Source organism: Rhagoletis pomonella, unplaced genomic scaffold, assembly GCF_013731165.1.
Source record: "Rhagoletis pomonella isolate Grant_MI unplaced genomic scaffold, Rhpom_1.0 Rhpom_scaffold_00002, whole genome shotgun sequence".
NCBI lineage: Eukaryota > Metazoa > Arthropoda > Insecta > Diptera > Tephritidae > Rhagoletis > Rhagoletis pomonella.
In genome coordinates this window covers 11,197,765-11,219,456 of record NW_023458556.1, presented here as the reverse complement: position 1 = coordinate 11,219,456, position 21,692 = coordinate 11,197,765, and the positions used below count along the sequence as shown (strand labels likewise).

The window sequence follows — 21,692 nt, the reverse complement described above, 5'->3', positions numbered from 1 at the left end:
CAATTTCTACGTTCCTGTGCATTTCTAAGCTTTGTTTTAAATGTGAAACATACACTTACTTACACTTTTTTATTTATATTAAAACGTCAAAAAAATTCATTCAACTCTTTGCATCGTCTATGACAATATTTTAGAGTCAACGATTTGTTATGATTTCAATTTTACACTTTTTTGAATTTTTAATTCGCAAATGTTTCACCTCCCTTTTCGTTATATGTATGTAAGTATGTCTATTTGTAGACATTTTAATGAAGGTTATGCCATTGACCTGAAATGCAAATACGTACGTATGTAGATTGTCATCAATTTGTTTTAGCGCCTCAGCGACGCTGAATTTTTGGTAAAACAACTTCAATATTTATTTGTGTTTCGTTGCAGCGTCGACTTGAGAGTGCAGTAGCTTGATAATAAAAATAAATACATATGATACAAACATAAGCATTATAAAAAAATAAAAATAAAAAGAATGTGCATTTAAAAAAGCATAAGCGCACGGCGGCGCCGTTGCCAACATTTACTATTTAAGCCAACAATTTCGACCTTTCGGTAGATTGCATTCAAAGAAGTTGTCAATTCATTTCCGCACCACGAAAGGTCGCAATTAATTTGACTTCTTAAACAAGATTTAAGATACATAGCTTTCAAATTTTTTTTTTTCGATGACACCGTTGACGTAGATACTGTTTAGATATCTTTAATATCATTATTAGCTAAGTGTTAAGCAAACATGTTGCGCGTACCCGAAATGTTTGCACCAAACACGGCAATACAATTTTGCTTCTTTTGGATACTGATAACGTCCACACGCGTCAAACTATCGAACCAATTGATAAGCGCGATAACAAAGAGCGTCAGCAAAAAGTCTTTCAAAACGTAAACAGAGAGTGTTGCCGACGTACCGAGCATTTTGGAGTGGAGTAGCGCTCTGACATATTGAGCTCTGTGAGCGGCGTTAGCAAGTGTGTGAGTGTATGAGTGTGCAGGCTGTAAATTCGAATTGCGACTTCACTCAAAAGCGCTTAACGCTCTTCAAAAAAACACTCAAACATGTTGCGCTCAATTGTGCACCGAACACACTCAAACGCCTTAGAAATATTCTGAGCGCGGAATGCCGGCTTCAAAAAGCGCTTATCAGCTACAATGGTAGGTAATATAAAATGCTTTTTCGGGCGCGCGCATGCTGTTTTCAGAGCAGCATTTAAAGCTCAGCTTAGCGATCAAACCAGTAAACTGTTTGAGTGTCCAGTTGATTTACATATGGTCAGAGTTGAGCGCTGCGGATTGCGCTTTAGCCAACTTAAATTGTTGTTCATTGCGAGTGGTCAGCTTTTCTGTCTGAGATGTGGTGCTTAGTTAGCCATCTGAGTTACCGCGTATGCAGCTCGATATTTGCTCGCTGCACTTACGCGCTGTGTGTGGCTGTGTGGCGAGCGCTGCAGCGGTGGCGGCGGCGGCGGCGGCGGCAACGATGGCATTTGTTGTATCCGGCTCGGGTTTCAGCTGCTCGATCGTATCATTTCGCAGCGGTGCGCTTCACACACTTCGTTTGGCTTTGCTTTGCTTTAGTTTGGCTAGCGCTTCGGCAAGAATGATTTTTGACTGGCTCAAACGCTTAACACGATCGTAGAGCGTACAGCGTCGCGTCGTCGATCACTCGTTAGTTCGAGAAGTCGGCTGTGAGCTCTGACGGTTATAAAAGTAGCAAGGACATACGTATGGGCCATTAGTCGAAATCTATTAACGCACAACGCGAAGTCGTCTTAACACGGGCGTTGGCGAGAGTTGGGAAAAATATTAAGAAATTAATTAATTAATACAAAGTAATAAGAAAATTATTTAAGCGCGCTTTACCGGCAAGTTAATATTATATTAAAGCGCATGTAAAATAAAAGTTTGATAATTATTAAAAAATATATATATTTAATGCTCTTTTAAGAGAAAAGACTATATACGCATAAAAACAATTATTTGAGTGTGAAAGTTGTCTACCACAATAAAAAAAAAGTTTCTGAAAAAGTTTCAATCTAAACAAAAAGTGCAGTTGGAAAACTAAAAACTAAATTGACTGTTACACCAAACAACTCCCTACTGAAAAAACTAACAAAATAAATTGGCGAAAATGATTGCAGGATCATATTTTATAAAATTGCTAACGCGACAATGCACAACCAATGATCTGCAGCACCTGTTGCTCGTCTTTTTCACGGTGCTCACGTTGATTAGCTTCCTGCAGTGGCTGCTAAACGCCTATCGCGAGCTGCGCAAGCTGCCGCCGGGGCCGTGGGGCTTCCCCATTATCGGCTATTTATTTTTTATGGGCAACGAGAAGCACACACGCTTCATGGAATTGGCCAAGCAATATGGTTCGCTCTTCTCGACACGCCTGGGCAATCAATTGACTGTAGTGATGAGTGATTACAAAATGATACGTGAATGTTTTAGACGCGAGGAGTTCACCGGCAGACCGGATACGCCATTCATGCAAACGCTTAACGGTTTTGGTGAGTAGACAATTGTTACAAAAAATATATAAAAAATAAAAATAAAAATTACTTGCGCTGATATAGCAAGGTTTCTAGCAAGAAAGTGAATAATGTGTCAAAGAGTAGGAGACGTGTTTAGTGAGAAGTTGTAAGTAAATTTTTTTATTTTTTTTAAGTTTATTAAATATTTCGAAAATGTTACACAACTTTAAATATTATCAAAATATTAAAAAATGCAAAATCTCTAAAATACCCAAAATGAAATAAAAAAAATAAGATCGTCTATTTAAGTTTTGCTAATTAGAATTGAAGCATGTAAAATTTAATTTCATTAATTTTTGAAAAAAGTAAAAAAGCGTGGAAAGTAGGTATGGAATTGGAACTTTTTTAATTACTGCCAGGACACAAAATTTATTTTTACAAAATTACCATTTTGTTATTTTTTTAATACAAAATTTTATTTTTATTTTTTCGGTATGCAAATAAAAAGTTTAACAGCAGATGAAATGGTGAAAACCAGTCTTTGGCAGCGTTGATATATATTTTTTTTTTGAAATATCTGGAAATTATTGCTTACTGGTGTTTTTACAAGTGAAAAATTATGTATCCCTTCTGTCAGTTTTCATATTAAATTCAAATAAAAATAATAATTTTTCACTGAATAGCTTTCGTGAAAATGGCTTTTAAAGAAACCAGAAAAAATATTCCAAAATTGATTTTATTGTTATTTTTTTTTAAGGTGAGTATGTTGCTTAATCAAACTTTCAATTCAATAAATGCCAAAATTTTGTTCACTGCAATTATTTTTATGCGCAATTAACTCGGAATTACTTTTTGAAATTCGATCAAATGTCGCTCGAATTACATTACCACGAGACCTTTAAATGTTCAAAAACAATAAAAAATTGTGCACCCAAAACCCTGTTAAGAATGAATCGAACCAAAAAAAAAAAACAAACTAAACAGCTAACAAAAAAATATGCAAACACAAAGTTTACAGAAAATCCAAATGCTATAAAAAATCGCGTATTCAGTGAGAAAAATAAACATATAAAAAAGGAGTTTGGAACAAACAACAAACAAAAATGTAAACAAAATTTTTGCAAAAAAAAAATATATAAAAATAAATTTTTAAAAGAAAAGAATAACAGCAAAATTCACACCTTTTGAAATAAATACGTATGCACATATGTATGTATATATGTAGGTACATATGTATGGGCGTAAGCTGATATGGAAATCGAAAGCATAAACAAGTGATAAACAAGCAAGAACAATACGAATTGTGAGAGCCGAAAGCAAAAAAAAAATGCAAAGTAGCATGAAAAATGAGCCAATGAAAACAGCAGTTTATGTTTTGAATTGCGGTTTTTAGTTATATATTTTTTTTTTCTAACTTACTCGCGAGATGATTTTAGTTTTTTTTTTTTTAATTCGCTAAGAAATATTTTTCTCGCTTTGCGACGATTACGTTGCAAAGAGCATTGAAATATTTTTTCGGGCGTTAAAGTAACTTAACGTTGGTTGGTTGGTGGCAGCGTCGCCAGAGCATGCCCAGGACCCAATTAGTGCTGATAGTACTATTTTATGTATTTACTAAGCACCGCGTTTCTTCCGCTTTACATTGTTGCTGCATATGTGCAAGCTGGCGCTGGCGCTGGTGTATTTTGATTTCCTTTCGAATCGCTTATTTCGCAGTTTAAAGCAAAGGTGCTCAGACTTCATCAAACCAGCAGCGTTATTTCTTATCATTGTTCATGCAACTTCGAAATTTCAGCACTTGCTAAACATGCAGATTTATGTACCTACATCGATTTTAATTTTTATTAAATTTTTTATTGCTCTTTTCACACTTTTATTTCACTCGCAAATTTGTCTTATCGCGGCGTGCGCGCTCGCTTAAATTTCCTTTGGTTTCTGTAATTTCTGCGCTTGTAATTAGCAAGCAGGGCGTGCGTGCGTGCATCACAAAGTAGGACAGCTGGCAGTCACACGGCAGCGCCTTCACCCTTTGCAACTGGCAATTTACACTTACTGCGAAGTATGTAGTTCCGTTTCACCATTTGCTGCCTTTGCCTCAGTCATAAGCTTAATGCTGATTTTTTTTTCACTTCTCGCGCGCCTTAAGACTACCTCAATTGCGGCAAAAATTCGTGAAAAGATTTTGGTGTGTGTGTGTGTGCGTGTTTTTTTGTTTTTGTTTGAATAAGCCGCAGCGCATTATTTGGCCATACCGAGCGATAAAAAAAAAATACCAAAAATTGGTAGGCACTTCAAAATGTTTAAAGTTTTTTCTTCTTCTTGTTCGCGCCCTTTTTGTTTTGGTATTATTTTTTGGTGTAATTTGTTTGTCAACAAATTGTTATTGTTGTATAATGCACTTAAATTACGAAAAATTCCGTTGAGAAGTGTAAAAAATTCCATTTTCTCTCCGATAAATATGTTTTTTTTTTGCTTGAAGTTTAATTGAAATTTCACCGCCACAAAGCAAAGGAGGCTGGTTAGTGTTTCGTTTAATTGCGCTTTTATGGTAACAGTTTAAAAAGGCAAAACAAAAAGTTAAAAATTTGGGTTTTGTAGGGAATACTTTCAAAATCTCCATTTTTGAGATAATAAAGTTTCACTCTTAAAAGTAAATTTACCATCTTTTACAAACAATTTTTTAACCAATTTAGTTTTTGTGGTCTTCTCTCCTTACAGGAATCATCAATAGCACCGGTAAACTGTGGAAGGATCAGCGTCGCTTTTTGCACGAAAAACTACGCCAATTCGGCATGACTTATATGGGAAATGGAAAGCATGTTATGGAGAAGCGTATTATGGTAAGTGTCTATTTAAAAAAAAAAAACTATCATTAACTGGTTTCAACAGCAATTTAAGTGTAAAATTATTTTTTTCCTTCTGTAAGTTTAAAATTATTTTTTTCCTTAAGTGTAAAATTTTTTTTGCCTTCTGTCATAATAAATTCAAACAAAAAATTTTTTTCAGAAAAATTGCTTTCGTGAAACTGGCTATGAATATATTATATTACACATGTCAAGCCCAACAAATAATTTCACTTAGAAAACGTTTTCACAAATAAGTGGTACAAGTAAACAAAATTTCTAAAACTTGAGTTCCAAAAGTTCCACATATGTTCCGCCTGCTAGTAGTATATATTTTTCATGCTCAAATTAGTCGAGAATTCAAACAGACGCCACATTTTAACATTTTAAAATGCGATCCACTTACCATCCACAGAAGCTTCACAATTTCAACGCTACTCTAAACATTTGCTCTTCCGAGGTTTACTTTTTTTATACGTGTCAAACACATCAAACCTTTCAAATGTCAAAAACATAATGTCGGTTAAAAAGAAATTACGGAAATAAATCTGAATACTCTGGATTTGCCTTTTTCATCAAAATAAATATTTTTTTTAACAAAAAATTATTTTAAAATTTGCGCTGCAACAATTTATACAAGCTTTCCAAATATGAATAATATTAAATTTTCTTACTCAAAACTAGCTTGAAATTTAAAAAGCTCCACACTTCATCATTCCATAACAATCCACAAACGTTCCACAAACTAAACATTTACCCAAGCAAGTTTTTCTAATTTTCCATATATCAAGCACCCTTAAGTAAGTTCGAAACAACATCCACACGTGAAATGAACCGCTTTTGCCGCTCTTTTCATCAAAATTTAAGTTTTTTTAGAAAAAAATTTCGTTCAAAATTCCCGTTACTTGTTTGATACTCAAAACTGACTTGAGATTAAATTGACTCCACTTTTCATATTTTTCAAATGCGATCCACTCACATACCACACACGCTCCACATTTTCTACATTAACTACTTCTAACATTCGCTCTGCCAGATTTTTATAATTTTGATTCTTTCACTTTCAATTTTCGCCCATCAACAGACCGAGGTGCACGAATACATTCACAACTTACGCGTCTCCGAAGGTCAGCCTATGGATATGGCGCCCGCCATCAGTGTAGCCGTTAGCAATGTCATTTGCAATATTATGATGTCCGTACGTTTCTCCATTGATGATCCGAAATTCCGTCGTTTCAATTTCCTCATCGAAGAGGGTATGCGTTTGTTTGGTGAAATACATACAGTCGACTACATACCCACCGTACAGTATTTCCCATCAATTTTAACTGCCAAAACGAAAATCGCTAAAAATCGCGAAGAGATGCAGAAATTCTATCGCGATGTCATCGATGACCACAAAAAGAGCTTTGATCCAGCGAATATAAGGGATTTAGTTGATTTCTATTTGGTTGAAATTGAGAAGGCGAAGGCGGAGGGACGTGATGAAGAGCTGTTCGATGGCAAAAATCATGGTGAGTAGTATAGATGAAAAAATCAAAGTAACTTGAAAAAAGGAATTTGAAGAGTTCCTGTCACACAACCCACCACCTAAATACATACATACATACAATTTGCTTGCATTTCTAATCAAATCATTTGCTTTTTTGTCTCTTCCTCTACTTTCCACCAGACGAACAAATCGTTCAAGTCGTCATCGATCTCTTCTCCGCCGGCATGGAAACGATCAAAACCACTTTGCTCTGGATTAATGTATTCATGCTGCGCAATCCCGAAGCGATGAGATGCGTACAAGAGGAGCTCGATCAGGTTGTCGGTCGTCATCGGTTGCCCTCCATTGAGGATTTGCAATTTTTGCCAGTGACCGAATCGACAATTTTGGAGTCGATGCGCCGCTCGTCCATTGTGCCGCTCGCGACTACACACTCGCCCACAAGGTAGGTTTACGCTCGCTCCCCATAAGCGATGATAAAACATGTTGCTATAATAAATGCTTATTTAAAAGAAAAACTACGAGTAAAAACATTGTTCAGATATATCTAGTTATGTGCATATACATACATATGTATGTATGCATGTGCGTAAGCGCAACAAGTTGTCAAGTGATATATGGTGGTTAGTTGGTTAGCGGCATTGTTGTTGCTGTTGTTATTTGACATTGCAGACCAAACGAGCGCAAATAACGCACATACGCGCATTTATGCGGTTTTGTTAGCGTATGTTTGTTTGTATATATGTATGTATGTATTTAATCGAAGCGTGTAAAATTTGTAATTGCCAAGTGGTTGAGCTACTATCGCAGCTTTGTTGCCGTTTTATTATACGTATTTACGGTAATGACCGGTTGTGCTGCCTACTTACGATTGCTGTTCTTCTTGTTGTTGTTGTTGTTGCTATCATTGTAGCATATTATTTTGCTGGCGGAAAATTGCGCGCACCGTCGCGTCCATTTTTCATTCATTCCAATTCATTCATTCATAAAAGCGTAAAAATGGGCAACCACAGCAATAAACAAATAAACAATTGTTCAGCGACACATACAAATTAATACGCTCACAAATAAGGTCGCACATATGTGTGGGTATGTATATCTGTGTTCGTATGGAATAGCAGCTTATGCCGAAAGGCTGGCTTTAGTATAATGCGGCACTCGTAGCATACGATTGCGAATGACCCACTGGCGCCGAGCCGTTGAAGAAGTCCTATATTCTTATTAAGTCTTATCAAAAAATTCCTTGTAGTTTACAGAAGAAAGAGAATGCCGCATTATACTAAAGCCAGCTTCTCGACATAAGCTACTGTTCCATACGAACACAGATATGTACTAGGTCCGCAGAAATGAACTCCAATCACAATAAAAAGCAGTGAAAACATAGTATCGTATTTCATTCATAAAACGATGGGTAGCAATTGACAATTGACTTGTCGAGAGTGGGAAAAATTTTGAAAAATTCGGTATATCAATTAGCATTAGTTCCCTACTTTCAACATATGTATTTGATTTTGATTAATTTCTTATACAACATGCGTAACTTAGAATTCTTTTAATAGTTTACATTAGCAACGCGTTCATCTATCTAAAATTCTCGCCACCAATTTTTATTCATTTTTTTTTTGTCTAATGCCTCGCCGCATAAACATCAGCGCGCGAGTGCAATGCCCGAAGTAAGCTATCTACGCATTTTTCATTGTTACACACACGGCAATCAAGCGTCAAACGTGCACATCAAAGCATTTGCGAGCATGCAAGCCGCGCGCACGGACACACACCCCCAAACAAGCAGCTGTCAATGAGTGCATCCTTTTCTACAAAGTGCTTGACACTTGCGTGCGTCAATATACATACATACATATGTACATTCGTATGTAATATACACCGCAATCGACGCGCCAAATGCAATGCAATCAAACCCCCTTTACATACACATACATAAATTATGATTGGGCCAGCGGGCGGAAGAGCGCGCGCACTCCACGCACACGTACTGCTACGCGATGCGTAGTTTGGCCCAGTTTCGCACGGCGCATTGCTGATTAAAAATCGCGCGCGCGCCACACCGATATATTGCTGTCATTGGCGGCAGCGACAATTGCGAACGAAGCATAGTGCAAATAGCGCGACAACGCTAACAGCTGCTGCAGCCATTCGGCACTCCACTGCCACTTGATCACGCACTTGCCCGCGTTCGAGGCTGAAAGCGGCGCGGTAAGCGAGCCAGCTGCTGGAAACTTGCCATTTACTACATGCTTCATATTATTTAAATACTTGATAAAGTATATTTATAATAAAATTTGAATAAAAATGTATATATAAATATGAATGTATACGTAGTACATATGTATATGCAATCAAAAAAATGCATGTTTACGTCAGAGTTAACGGCAACGCAGCCACCACCAGAGGGGCACAACTTGCACCTGATAAGCGCGTACCAAGAGTGTGTGGCAATCAAAAAGTCAGAAATTGCGCAGCATCACTGAACACACATACTCATGCACATATGGGTACAAACATCCCTGCAGGGAAAACCCCAAACTAGTGAATCAAATTTTCAGTTTAGTACTAGTCCTTTATCGCCTCAAACGAACCAGTCTGATTTTAATTAGATCCACACCAGTCGAAAAAAGTAATGAGCCTACTTTTGCTAAAAATTATGAAAGAAGTAGGACAAATTCAAAATGCATCATTTTCTAAAATTTCGTACTACCTATGTATATATGTATTTTCTTTCTAAGCTTTTCCATTAAGTGATACGCAAATTTGCTAAGTTCCCGTAGTCGTAGGACATGGCAGGGTAAAATTCGCCAGTTATGGTTCTAAATTCACCAAAAACCCAGCCAGTTCGGCACTAGTGCGTTTTCCTACAGCGCATGCTTTTGCATTGTGTGTTTGTGTGAAGGTGTGCGTGCCTTTGCGTACATTCGCATGTAGTATTTTATGATCTTCACTTGCTGTCTCGGGCGGGCATTTGCTGCAGTTTTCAATAGAAATGCATTCAAAGCTTCTACGAAACGCAGTTTATTTATATACCATTTATTTTATTTTTAAATAAAAAAAAAACAACTAAATTCACATGAAATGCGCAAATGTGTAGGTACAAAGCGTTGCGTTTTGTGTGCGATCAGCAAAATTTGATTTAATCAACAATTACATATGCTTAAAGCTTTAGAGACATACACATATACATATGTATGCATGTATGTATGTAAGTATGTACTTCTCCCAACGACTTCCTAACGACCTGCTTTAATAACCTTCAGTGCAACGACAACGCCTCTTAACGCCCAACTAACATCTACATACTTACTTACAAAATAATATTTAACTAATCTTTCAGCCCAACTAATCAATTAATTTTTCTCTCTTTTCTTTCATTTTCCAGAGATGTCGAAGTGAATGGTTACAAAATCCCTGCCGGTTCGCACGTCATTCCACTCATAAACAGCGTACACATGGATCCCAATCTCTGGGAGAAGCCCGAAGAATTCAATCCACGTCGCTTCCTAGACGCCGAAGGTAAGGTGCGCAAACCCGAGTATTTCATCCCGTTCGGCGTGGGACGTCGCATGTGCCTTGGCGATGTGTTGGCACGCATGGAGCTCTTCCTCTTCTTCTCCTCATTTATGCATTGCTTCCATATAACGTTGCCCGAAGGTCAACCGCTGCCCAGCTTGAAGGGTAATGTGGGCGCCACCATTACACCCGAGACATTCAAGGTGTGCCTAACGCCACGACCGCTGATACTGAATACACACACTGTGGAACCACATCATATGCGCAATGTAGGCGCAAATTAAGTGGCCATAAGAATCACCGAGCGGAAAGAGAGCGCCTGCGGTTGTGGGAGTGAGAAGGTGATATACAATGGTGCATAGCTGGTGCGCGTGTTACCATGATGGCGCGCATTGCTGCTAATGTGCGAGCACGAAAGTGAAAAAGAGAGAGAGAGAGAGATGGAGAGATAGAGAGAGAGCGGTAACGTATGTACGCGCATAATGTTATGAACAAGCGTTTAGCAAGAGAGCTGTTTAAACAAAGCATACGCGAGTGCATGCGAGGCGCATGCGTTGAAATGCGTTTCCAGGGCACGGTTTTGTTCCTAATTGACGACAGTCGATAAAACCAACAAACTTTTTAAAATACAATAACAACAAATAAGCTAAGCGATGCAGTAAACTGTAATTTGACAGTAGTTAGGTATCTTGGCAGAGAGCGAGCAGCACAACGAAGTAGGAAGTTTAGATGTTTTTCAAGCTTTATACAAGAGAGAGAGAGAGCGACAGAGAGAGTAGAGGGACAAAGCGGATAAAAATACAACGTTGTATAGTTTTCTTGAATACATTCAAACTTTATAGTATTTTTATTTAAATATTTAATGCTACTTAAGTGGCACTTAAGTGACAGTTAAGTAATTTTAATCATTTGTATTACCACTTAGAGTGCTTATAAGCTAAAAAAGCGCATAGAACTTAACGCGCATTGGTACAGTCAAAAGTTTGGCAAAAGCTTAGTTAATTGCTGCTGTTTAGGTTAAGCACTCACTTAAGCTGCTGCCAAACAGACGTAGGTAAGCGCCAATATATACATACGTATGCATATCTTTATTTATGTATGCATTTAAGCCGCAAGCCAGCCAAGTAATCAACCAATAAATTTTTGTCAACATGTTCTATTCTAGCACCCCCAAGAAGCTGTGTTCAGTAAATTTATGCATTTATATTTTGTATAAATAAATTATTTGTTAGTGTGTATCTTGCACACATACATACACACATTTGTAAGTAGATTTGTGTAAGATTCATAGGTAATTAATTTAAGTCAACTGTGGTTTAGTTTTATACTCCATCTATGTAGAATATTTTATGTATGTATAGAAACTAGTTAAGAATTACTTAGAAGCTTACGTTGGAGGGCGAAATAGAAAATATGATAGGAAAATCGTGAACAAACTAAAAAATATTAAAAAAACTAAAAATTATTAAAAGAAAAAATGCACATCAATTAAAAATCTTCAAAATCAAATTTTACAATTTACAAAAGTTGTATTCAATTGTCATTTTTCAGTAGATTTCACGAGCCAATTTGTAATTAGCTACATACAACGAAGTTTACAAAATACTCATTTCAGAATTAATGCAGATATTTATGCGCCTAACTAAGTTTTTAAATATGTACATCCCACTAGGAAAATTAAGACTACTTCTACTTGGATATGAAACGGTAACATTCCTTATCACTCCTCGCGCGAACACCGAAGCAGTTGAAAAATTTACGCCGCTTCCTTCTCGCTTTTAGCAGAAGTCGTGAGTAAAGTTTTCGTTTGAAAATATAGTAAAAAACATTCCTTAACGCTACTCGTGGAAACTCTGCATACATTCCAAAAGGTGTTCTCTGAAATATTTCCATATGCATTCCAATGCTCGCATTTCCTAAAGGGATGTACATATTCTACCCACAATGAAATTTCATTGGAAGTGTGTAAAGTTATAGATGCAAGATTTCAATGTATTCATATTTTTATTAACTTGTATGTCTATCAGTTAGTAAATATCTTGTTTTTGTTACATTTTTACTCATTTAATCATTTGTAGATACCATTTTACCTACATAGGCATGATTTTTATAATGTTTTGTAGAAAAAATCTAACTTTTATGTACTATGTATTTATATAAGTTAAAAAAAAAACACACACAAAAAAAATAAAATAACTCATACATCAATATTATGAAAAGAATTTACATAGAGACTACATTAAAGAAAAATTAAAAATCTTATTTAAATTGTTTTTGATTTGATATCCTTCTTCACTGTGACATCTTTGTACATTCTAACGTCGTCGCTGGCTAGAAACGTCTTCGGTTTTCGCACAGGCTTTGCAGTTATTTCGTAGTAGAATGGCACCAATGTCATGCCAGTCTCACCGCGATAGCTATTATCTTCATATTCGAGCTTCAGTCGTATGTGGAAGTTGCGTATTATGTGCGCAGCAAAGAGGTAGAGCATCATGCGTGCCAAATCCTCGCCGGGGCAAATGCGCTTACCTGTTGGAAAAGAGAATGAAGGAGAAAACAATTTTTAATGAAGAAGCTTCTTAAATAATTTAAGACCACCCTACCGGAAGAGACTGGGTAAATACTCCATATTTTACAGGAAGCTTTTCCCAGGTGTATTGGGTAAAATTCATAGAGAATGTATTAACATCAAGGTGAGAATTTTAGGGTTTTCTACTGTATATTTTTGTGTACGTGTGAGTGAGTTTTTGTACTATTCTAACTCAACTAACTAAAAATACACTATTAGTTCAACAAATGGTGTTTTTATGAATAAAAATTGTTTCTTAAAGCTCAAATGAAAAAATGGTTCAAACTTAAAAAAATTGCATAAATTTTTTTTTTTTAATTTAAAAAATTTTGAATGGAATCGTAATAATGAAATTTTTGATGCTGTTTTTTTATTTTTTTTTTCAAAGATTGGTATACGAAAAAATTTAATAACTGAGCCTAAACTCTTCCGATTTAGACTTGTGAGGTATCATTGGAAAGGTATTTTCTAAGCCTTTTTTCCTTTTTCTTTGCTAATAAACTCATTCAAAGGATGAAAGACAAAGGTAGGGTGAACGAACGTCACTCAAAGTTGAATTAAATTGTGTTGGTATTTGAAAAAAAAAATTGGACGCGAATGACCTTTTTTTGACAGAAATAAAAATAGTGAGTAAATGCCTAAGTCTAAAACAGAATATTTTTGGCCCAATTGACAGTGAAATAAAAAAGACATTCGGGCCAACACAACGGCATTTTAGGTTAGGAAAACAGTAAGAGCAGTGCTCTCCGAAGGCTTCATACCTTGCATGAACAAAGCAAAATTTTATTTTAACAGATTACTACAATTAAAATTTTTGTATCTGCACAATCAGTGTTATTGGAGATATAGCTTATACATCACCGATCTCAGTAGAGTTTTGTATGATTACTTAGAAAGTAGCTCACGAAATTTCACGATTTTAACTGTCCAATTAAAGGAGTTTTAAAGTTAACCCCCGATTTTTTTATTTTCACTGTAAGCTCTCTGTTAATAATAAGTGAAAATAGTGCGAAATTTCACATTTCTAGCTGCATAAATGGAGGAGTTATAACGAGAAATCACATATCTGAATAATCAGTCGTATGGGAGCTATATGTTGTTATCATATAAGTATACTACATTTTCATGCGTATATCTCTTCTTATACTGGCTTAAAAAAACCTGATGTGGAGAGTAATTCTTAGTTCGCATTTGGATTCAGCGAGCATTAATCTACTACAATTGGCTAGCCATATCCAATGTGCAACTGTCAAGTTGGGCTGTGTTATATTACAAATATATTTCACTTTCCGCTTACCTGTTTGGAATGGTATGAAGTCCGGTGGCTGTTGATAATGACCATCGTCATCCAAAAATCTCTCGGGCCAATAGAGTTCGGGTTCAATCCATTTCAACCGACTCATATGTGCGGCCCATTGTAGAGGGATGATCATACAATTTTTCGGTATCAAATATCCCTCCAGATTAAAATCTTTTACGGCACCATGCGGTATTCCCAAAGGCACAACAGATCGTATGCGTTGCACCTCAGATATGTATGCCCGTAATAAGTCACACTTTTCCAGGTGATCCAAATCAAACTCGCTGTCAGGTATTTTCGAGAGTTCCTACAACAACAAACAAAAAATAAAGTGAATTATTTAATCACTATGAAATATTTCGTAGCACAAGCACCGCTCGCAGCTGCTCTTGCAGCTCTTGGTATTTGCTTATGTAGAAGAGAAACCAGCGCAGTGTGGCAAGCGTGGTGTCTAGCCCAGCACCGAACAAATCAGCCAGCAGATGCAGCAATTGATCTTGCGTGTAGTACTCATCAGTTGATAGACGCTCTTGCGGATCATCGGATAGTTCACGTCGCATGCGCTCATCAATATAATGATCGAGTATATTAAAACTTTCCTCAGTCACAGATTTTCGATATTCCCAAGACTTTTCACGTTTCTCTACGATTTTGTTATAAATTTCGTGTGTACGCGCTTTGCCGTCGAGCAAGAAACGAATGGCGCTCAGATTCCAGGGCAAAAATCTGTAAAAAAAAAAATGGTTAGAAAATAATATAATCATGCAATATATACTAAAATGGTGGGCGCTACCTCAGCCAAGGCAAAAAGTTCACCGCACCCGAAACGCCAATCAACTTGAGTCCCTTCTCCTGCAACTGCTGCAGATAATTCCAGGTGACGTCATCGGGTGCGTATTTCACACCAAATACCAAGTCATTGATGACGTTGCCCAACGTATGCTGCAGCACGGGATGTGGATCGAAAGGCAAAGGTTTCTTGGAATCACTGCAAAAGGACTGCGAAACAAATGAAAAAGATTAAAATCAAATTAGCAAACACATTCACTTTCATTTTGTTTTGCATTTTGCTGCCATTTTTACTCTCGTTTAAGCAATTTTTTTAATCAATTTTAAGCATTAAGTAAATTATCCAATACGGATGGCTGCGTTACTGAGTCATGCCGTGTCGTTCTACCAGCTTCTATAGATACATATTTACGCACACTTGTATGAATGAATTAGCTACCTTCAGACATTCCATGACGCCACTTTTTATTCTCTGCTCCATTGATTTACGCGCATTGCATTGTTTTTTTGTCATACCCAAGTCTTTCAGCCAGTCAACGACGTGCTTACGCTGATTGCGCCACAGCGCTCCTTCAGAGCAGATCAGACCTGCAAGAAAGCAACACAACAACAAAAACAGCACAAAATATACAAAAAAATGTATCAAAAAAGGGATATTCAAGAAATCGAAAGTTACCGTTGCGCTGAAAACATAAATATAAATGCTAAACAGTTGGCGAGAGAGACAAAAAAAATAAATAAAAAATAAATAAATGAATAAAAAATTAAACATTTTTTGTTCACACACATCGCAACTGGAAAAAAGTTCGCTGCTTAAGTCTTTTGTTTTGTTCGCACACGCAGTAAATGCTGTGCAGTGAGTGAGTGGCATATTTACACACACTTTTACTTGCACTTACCGAAACCGCCCATTATGCCGTGCGTTACATAGAGTGGCGCACGCGCGGTCAATTCTTCACATTTCAGAAATTCACGCACCGACTTCGCATCGGCCAACACCACCGCATTCACATTGCCCAGCCGCAGCGAATAGATTGGTCCATAGCTTTTGGCTAGCTCTGTCAGTGTCTTGTGCGGCTCGCGCCTATCGAGGAAGGGCAAATAGCCAAGTATGGGTAGACCCCAGGGGCCGGGCGGGTATTTTCGCGCTCGCCACGTGCGTCGCACTTCACTTATGATGACTAAGAGCAGCACGAAGCCCAAGAACCATTGATACTGGAAATAAAGCAGTAAAGAAATTAAATTCAATTATCGTTGGCAGGATTTTAAATGAGACAAATATGTATGCTTCACAAGAAATTGCAGAGGGACAGGCTTACATTGCAATGGTTTGCATTCCAAAGGAGTGACTCAGTTTTTGTACATTTATTTCTACACTTTTCTAGGAAGCTCAGTACATATGTATGTATGTATTCTGAAAAGCTTTCATACCAAGAAATATTTCTCCATGGCATATTGGCTATTACATCAAAGAAAGTTTATATGATCCCAATGTTATTCGTTAAGAAAAATTTTGTATGTACGTATGTATGTATGTATGTATTTGAATGTATACAAAATGAAAGCAAAATAAATCAAAGTCCGCTTTTCACGTAGTTACATCCACGACTGCTGCAGCTGTGCTTAGAGGGTACATGTTCATCTATATATTATTCCTTATACGAGGAATTCTGGACGATCTTAAGCAGCTACAGTTATATGTATATCAAATTAAATGTTAGCTCCGCAGGAACTTAAATAACAAATTTATAGGAAATATTCAAATTTTAGTGTCAAACCAAAAATAAATCTTTACTTTGTACCAGGTAGCCAACTCATTTTTGTTATTAATTTGATGATTTTTTTTTATAAAAATATAGTTAATTCTAAAAAAAAAAAGTATAAATTCAAGTTTCAAATTTGTGTAATTTAAAAAAAAAATCTACAAACTTTCGTAAAAATTTCGAGCTTTTTTATTAGATTTTCTAGGAAGATTTTGAATATGCAATTTTGTAGCCCACTCAATTTTTGTAAGTGCAAGTTTCAAGTGGCTAAGAATTTTCGTTTTAAATTTTTTTCCGAAAGTGTTGCGGTTTTCCTCCACATAAAAAAAGTGTTTATTCGTTATATTTATGAACACAAATGCGACAAAGAAAATTCTAAATAAACGGTAATGCAGGATTGCATAATCAGTACTTTTAGTTGTAGTTGCATTTCTTATGCGACTTTTCTACCTCATTATGGCATCAATGAAGCAAAAAATAAATAAATTACTAAACACCTAATTGCTAACAAAGAGCAGTTCATCAGCACGTAAACTGAAATTCCCCACAAAAAGGGGTCCGTTCCCTGATTACCCACGCAAAATAGAATATAAAATAAATAACTCTGAGGTGCTTTAATAGGATTGCCAGCTATTTAAAAATTTAAATTTTAATTATCAAATGAGTTAAATTTTTTATTAGTAGATGGCTATCCAGCGAAGTGGGTTTGAAAAGGCTTTATTTCCAAATTATACATGCGTAAGGGGTTGCCACACGTTTAAAAGTCGAATTCTGATTAATTTACCATTTAGTTGAAATATGTATCACGACCAGTGTTGCCACTTGAGTTTATTTTTAGGTACCAAAACGCCTACCAAATCAGTTTCCAAACTACCAAATCTTTGTTCATTATTAAAACGGGATTTCTTGGATGTACAGGGTTTTTAGCTACACGAATTGTTTACAGTGTTGGTTAACCATTCATGCTTCGGGCTTTTAAATCAAAGAATTAACGTATTGCGTAAAAAAATCTTTGTACAAATGTGATTACCTTTGAGGTAAATTGAATTCATATCAAACATTTTTAATGTTAAAAAAAACAAAATCAGACATTTTATGCATTTCAATAAAACAAAATTCCAAATCTTGTTTCAATTTGCATACTCTCCCCATTTTTCTACCAATAAACTCACACTTTGCAAATTGCCTATCACCAATTTTTCTTTCAAGACGATAGGCAATTTTTCGTTCAATTTCAACAGATGATCGATCATAGCTTTGGGAAGTGAGTTTTTGTTTCTAGAAAATTATGTGCTTAGTAAAATTTAGAAAAAACAAAAAAAAACTTTTACGTGTGAGCAAAGTGAAAGCAATGTTTTCAACATGTAAACGCAAAGTGAACAAATTTTAATGCCAAGTTCAATTGAATATTCAAAACATTTTTGCCTACCAAAAGCTTCATCAAACCAACCAAACTACCAAAGGAGAATGAAGCTAGCAATTTTGGTCCAATTGGACCAAAACGGCAACGCTGATCACGACATCATACAAATAAGATTTGAAAAGTTGTAGTTTTAAAATAATTTTGAAGTGGGTTGCCACCTTGTTCAAAAGTCGAATTTAGTTAAATTATAGACATGTTACATGAAATTATAAAATATGAGTGTCAAATTAAAAAGTTTTAAGGAAGCTTTAGCATGAACGTAGTATATGTAGAATATTGTTTTGTTGTTTGAAAAGGATTGCCACCTTTTGAAAAAGTTAAATTCAAATAATTTAATAAGTTAGGTGAATTATTTAAATATCGTTATCAATAGAAATGAGTTGGAAAGGCTTTATTTCTTAACTCCTAGGGTCGCCATTTGTTCAAAAAATCAAATACAACTTACACAATTTATAAATTACATAATTTAAATATGAGTCAGGACGTCAGATGAAAGATATTTAAAAAGTTTTTAGTTTGAAAATACTTTAGGAGGGGGTTTGAAACGTCGAATTCATAGTTTAAAAAACTTCAGTTTGAAATAATATTTGCTTAGGATTGCCATCTATGTATGTATATGTATATAATATGAGAAGGAATTTTCTTGTGAAGGTCATCAGATCTGCCGCGTTCCTTCGAATTAAAAACAAAAAACGTGGTGTCTCTGCACTCAGAAACGGCTGGACGAATTTAACTTTTTTTTTTTAGAATTTGGCAAACGAATCGATTATAACCCTGACTAACATTTTAAACAATAATAATAAAGCACTTAGACATGCATTTCGGCAGCTGCACTATATCTTAAAGAGACTGTTTTACTCACGCCCACCTGTGCTTAGGCATAAGTAGCGTTGGGTCCTTAAATAACTTAAAAATTAAGTTGGAGGTCTCTAACGATACAAGATTAAATGTTGTCTTTTCGCAAAGTTCTTTAAATGATACTTAAGTATGTTCATAAATATCAGGTTTAATTTTTTACTTAACATTATTCAGGTTTCTTCGCTGTGCTTACCCAAATTTCGGGGCTCATTACAAGTATTATAAATATTTTAATTTGCTCATATGCGCCTATGTATACATAGCTATGTGCATACTTCAATATGTACATATGTATATCCGCATATAGCAAAGGGAGGTTGCCTCTTACTTTATAAAAACTTTAGCTGGAAATTGTATATTTTATTTATATAATTTACATAACTTACAATTGAATCATGTTGTAAATTAAACTTAATCTATGGAAGTATACAGAATATAACAAAACATCATTCAGCTTCCTGAAACCCCTCGTCAATTTTAAGCTTATTAAAAAAAAACTGTAATCAGCAGATACAATAAAGCAATTTTTATTCAAATATAAGTATATTACACTACACTGCATTGATGAAACCAAGTTTTTCAAAAAGTTAGCGAAAAAACTTGGAAGAAAAACAATGAAAAAGTGCAAACAATTATTCTTCTAGACAACAAATTGCAGATTCAGATTCCTCGTATACAAAACCTCGCAGAAACCCCATCTATGTGAAAATATTTGCATTTAAATTAATTCTAATGGTTTTATATGCTGCTCTACGATCACTCACTCCAAAATGAAAAAACAAAAATGCAAATCGCCAATCGAAAAAAATTGGTTTCACCAATTCCTCAGAAAAAAATCGCAAATGTTCCACAGTTTTATCAAATGTGCATCTATTGTGGTTTTCAAAAATTTATATATTAAAAAATAAGCATAAAATTCAGCAGTTTCACTAAGCTGGACCTTCTTCGCAAAAACGGTATAAGAGAAAATGTAAAGTTAAGAGAGTTAATTCCGTTCATTTATTAATTTAATTTTACTCGAGCTTAGATATGGTCGTGAAATGCAAATGGACAGAAACGCTCCACCTCTGAAAGTAGACAATGCGGGACGCGATATTGGTAGCAGATGAAGAGGAAGGTCTCCTCTGCGATGGAAAGACCAGGTAGAGAAGGACTTGGTTGCACTTGGCATTTCTAATTGGCGTTATAGTCGCTTAGGAGGCTACAGAAGAATTCAGATTCTAACAGGATATGTTCCACCTTATCAAAATTATTTTTACAGTGGGTCTAAATTCCTCTTTTTATTGAGAAATTGTATTAATGGAAATGTTTTCATTGGAAAAAGAATTACCAAGTCGGGGATGCTCTTCTATCTTCTGGTGGTATTACCGACCTACATACCAGAGCGCACTTGTGCACAAGAATCAGAGTGTCCAGATTTTTTAAAAAGAAAAAGAGCCATTTCTGAAAACAATCGCCAAAAATCTCGAAACAAATTTTTTATCAAGTTCATGAAATCGGTTAAAAAAATCTTTTATTTTAAAAATGTCATCTTGTTATAACATAGTTGTTAAAACCAAAAACGAATATAATGCCTTCAGGGTAATAATAAATAATACAAATCACAACTCACCCAAAATTAGCCGGTATACAAATTTTAAGATTTTTAGCTTCAACGGTTGATTTTTTGTACTGAAAGGGTTAAGAGCTTATAAATGCCATTTGTGCATTTGGAATCATTTTTTTTTTTTTTATGTGCGTAGTAAAAGCCACTTTTTTCACCATTTTGAATATTAACCTCTTAGGAGGCCTATCTGTCCACAAATAAACTCTAAAACTGTATGCTAACCAACATATAATAAATAAAAAAAATCTGCTCTTTTTTCTTACATGGGCTCAGATCCTAGATCCTGTAGATCTTGAAGCTGATTTGATTTTTGTAAAAAACTCTTTTATGGCAATTTACTCAAGTATATATATATTTTAAAATTTATCTGCCTTTCAAACACATTTCTTAGAACAAAGTTAGCATTTAAAGGGAAGATACGTTTTTAGACCTACTTGAGTAATGGTACAGTACAGTAGTAATGGGTTAAAACCAATTCAAATAAACATTTTTTCTGTAATAATCACGATACTCGATTTTCGAAGCCCAAGCGCAGAAAACAACATTAAAATTAAGGGTTCCACAACAAAACTACATAAATAAATATATATACATATGTATACTTACATAAGCGAGTATTATTGCCTTCATACTCTTCATCGCCTATGTATTCCTTAAACAACTAACTAATTAAGTGCATTAACACACTTAAAAATTATTATTGCTTATTTTGTATTTTATTTTTTTTTTTTTATATTCTTCCAAATTAGTTAGTCAATTTTATTAAGGATATTTTCAACCACAAAATATATTGCGTTTCAAAACTAAACCAACGACGCCGCGTACATTCAGCGCAAAAGCTGAAGAATAACTGAAATCGGATTCTAATTCATGCCACATATCGAGCTCATATCCGTAACTGAAATGTAAATTTCCTGAGGAATAAAAAAAAAAATGATGACTATACTGACAATAAAAGTAACTAAAACATTAAAAAAAATCCTATCCAAACGCCTCAACATATATGAACGTCTATATATATGTATATGTATGTATACACCTTTGAACATGAGTAGGTATATT

At 35.3% G+C, this 21,692-nt stretch overlaps 2 protein-coding genes across 2 annotated transcripts; one reads left to right on the top strand and one right to left on the bottom strand.

Moving 5' to 3' along the window:
- The first annotated feature begins 1,596 nt into the window (after positions 1–1,596).
- LOC118733088 (cytochrome P450 18a1) lies at positions 1,597–11,777 on the top strand. Its single transcript, XM_036462292.1, has 5 exons — positions 1,597–2,501; positions 5,184–5,305; positions 6,393–6,822; positions 6,981–7,245; positions 10,192–11,777. Exons 1-5 carry the CDS (start codon positions 2,120–2,122, stop codon positions 10,604–10,606), a joined length of 1,614 nt encoding a protein of 537 aa, XP_036318185.1. The 5' UTR covers positions 1,597–2,119; the 3' UTR covers positions 10,607–11,777.
- Positions 11,778–11,878: 101 nt separating this feature from the next.
- Positions 11,879–21,492, bottom strand: LOC118733087 (cytochrome P450 306a1). Its single transcript, XM_036462291.1, has 7 exons — positions 21,237–21,492; positions 15,880–16,195; positions 15,420–15,568; positions 14,985–15,190; positions 14,566–14,917; positions 14,189–14,498; positions 11,879–12,851 (listed from the first exon to the last, which is right to left on the bottom strand). The coding sequence occupies exons 1-7, from the start codon at positions 21,267–21,269 to the stop codon at positions 12,586–12,588; spliced, it is 1,632 nt and encodes a 543-aa protein (XP_036318184.1). The 5' UTR covers positions 21,270–21,492; the 3' UTR covers positions 11,879–12,585.
- Positions 21,493–21,692: the final 200 nt, after the last annotated feature.

Bases quoted from the DNA above. Each gene is read 5' to 3' on its own strand.
- LOC118733088 (XM_036462292.1), top strand. From the start codon at position 2,120: ATGATTGCAGGATCATATTTTATAAAATTGCTAACGCGACAATGCACA. The intron at 5,306-6,392 runs GTAAGTGTCTAT...GCCCATCAACAG, and splicing joins TTATGGAGAAGCGTATTATG to ACCGAGGTGCACGAATACAT. The intron at 7,246-10,191 runs GTAGGTTTACGC...TTCATTTTCCAG, and splicing joins ACTACACACTCGCCCACAAG to AGATGTCGAAGTGAATGGTT.
- LOC118733087 (XM_036462291.1), bottom strand. From the start codon at position 21,269: ATGAAGAGTATGAAGGCAATAATACTCGCTTAT. The intron at 15,191-15,419 runs GTAGCTAATTCA...TTTGTTTCGCAG, and splicing joins GCGTCATGGAATGTCTGAAG to TCCTTTTGCAGTGATTCCAA. The intron at 14,918-14,984 runs GTAGCGCCCACC...TTTTTTTTACAG, and splicing joins AACTTTTTGCCTTGGCTGAG to ATTTTTGCCCTGGAATCTGA.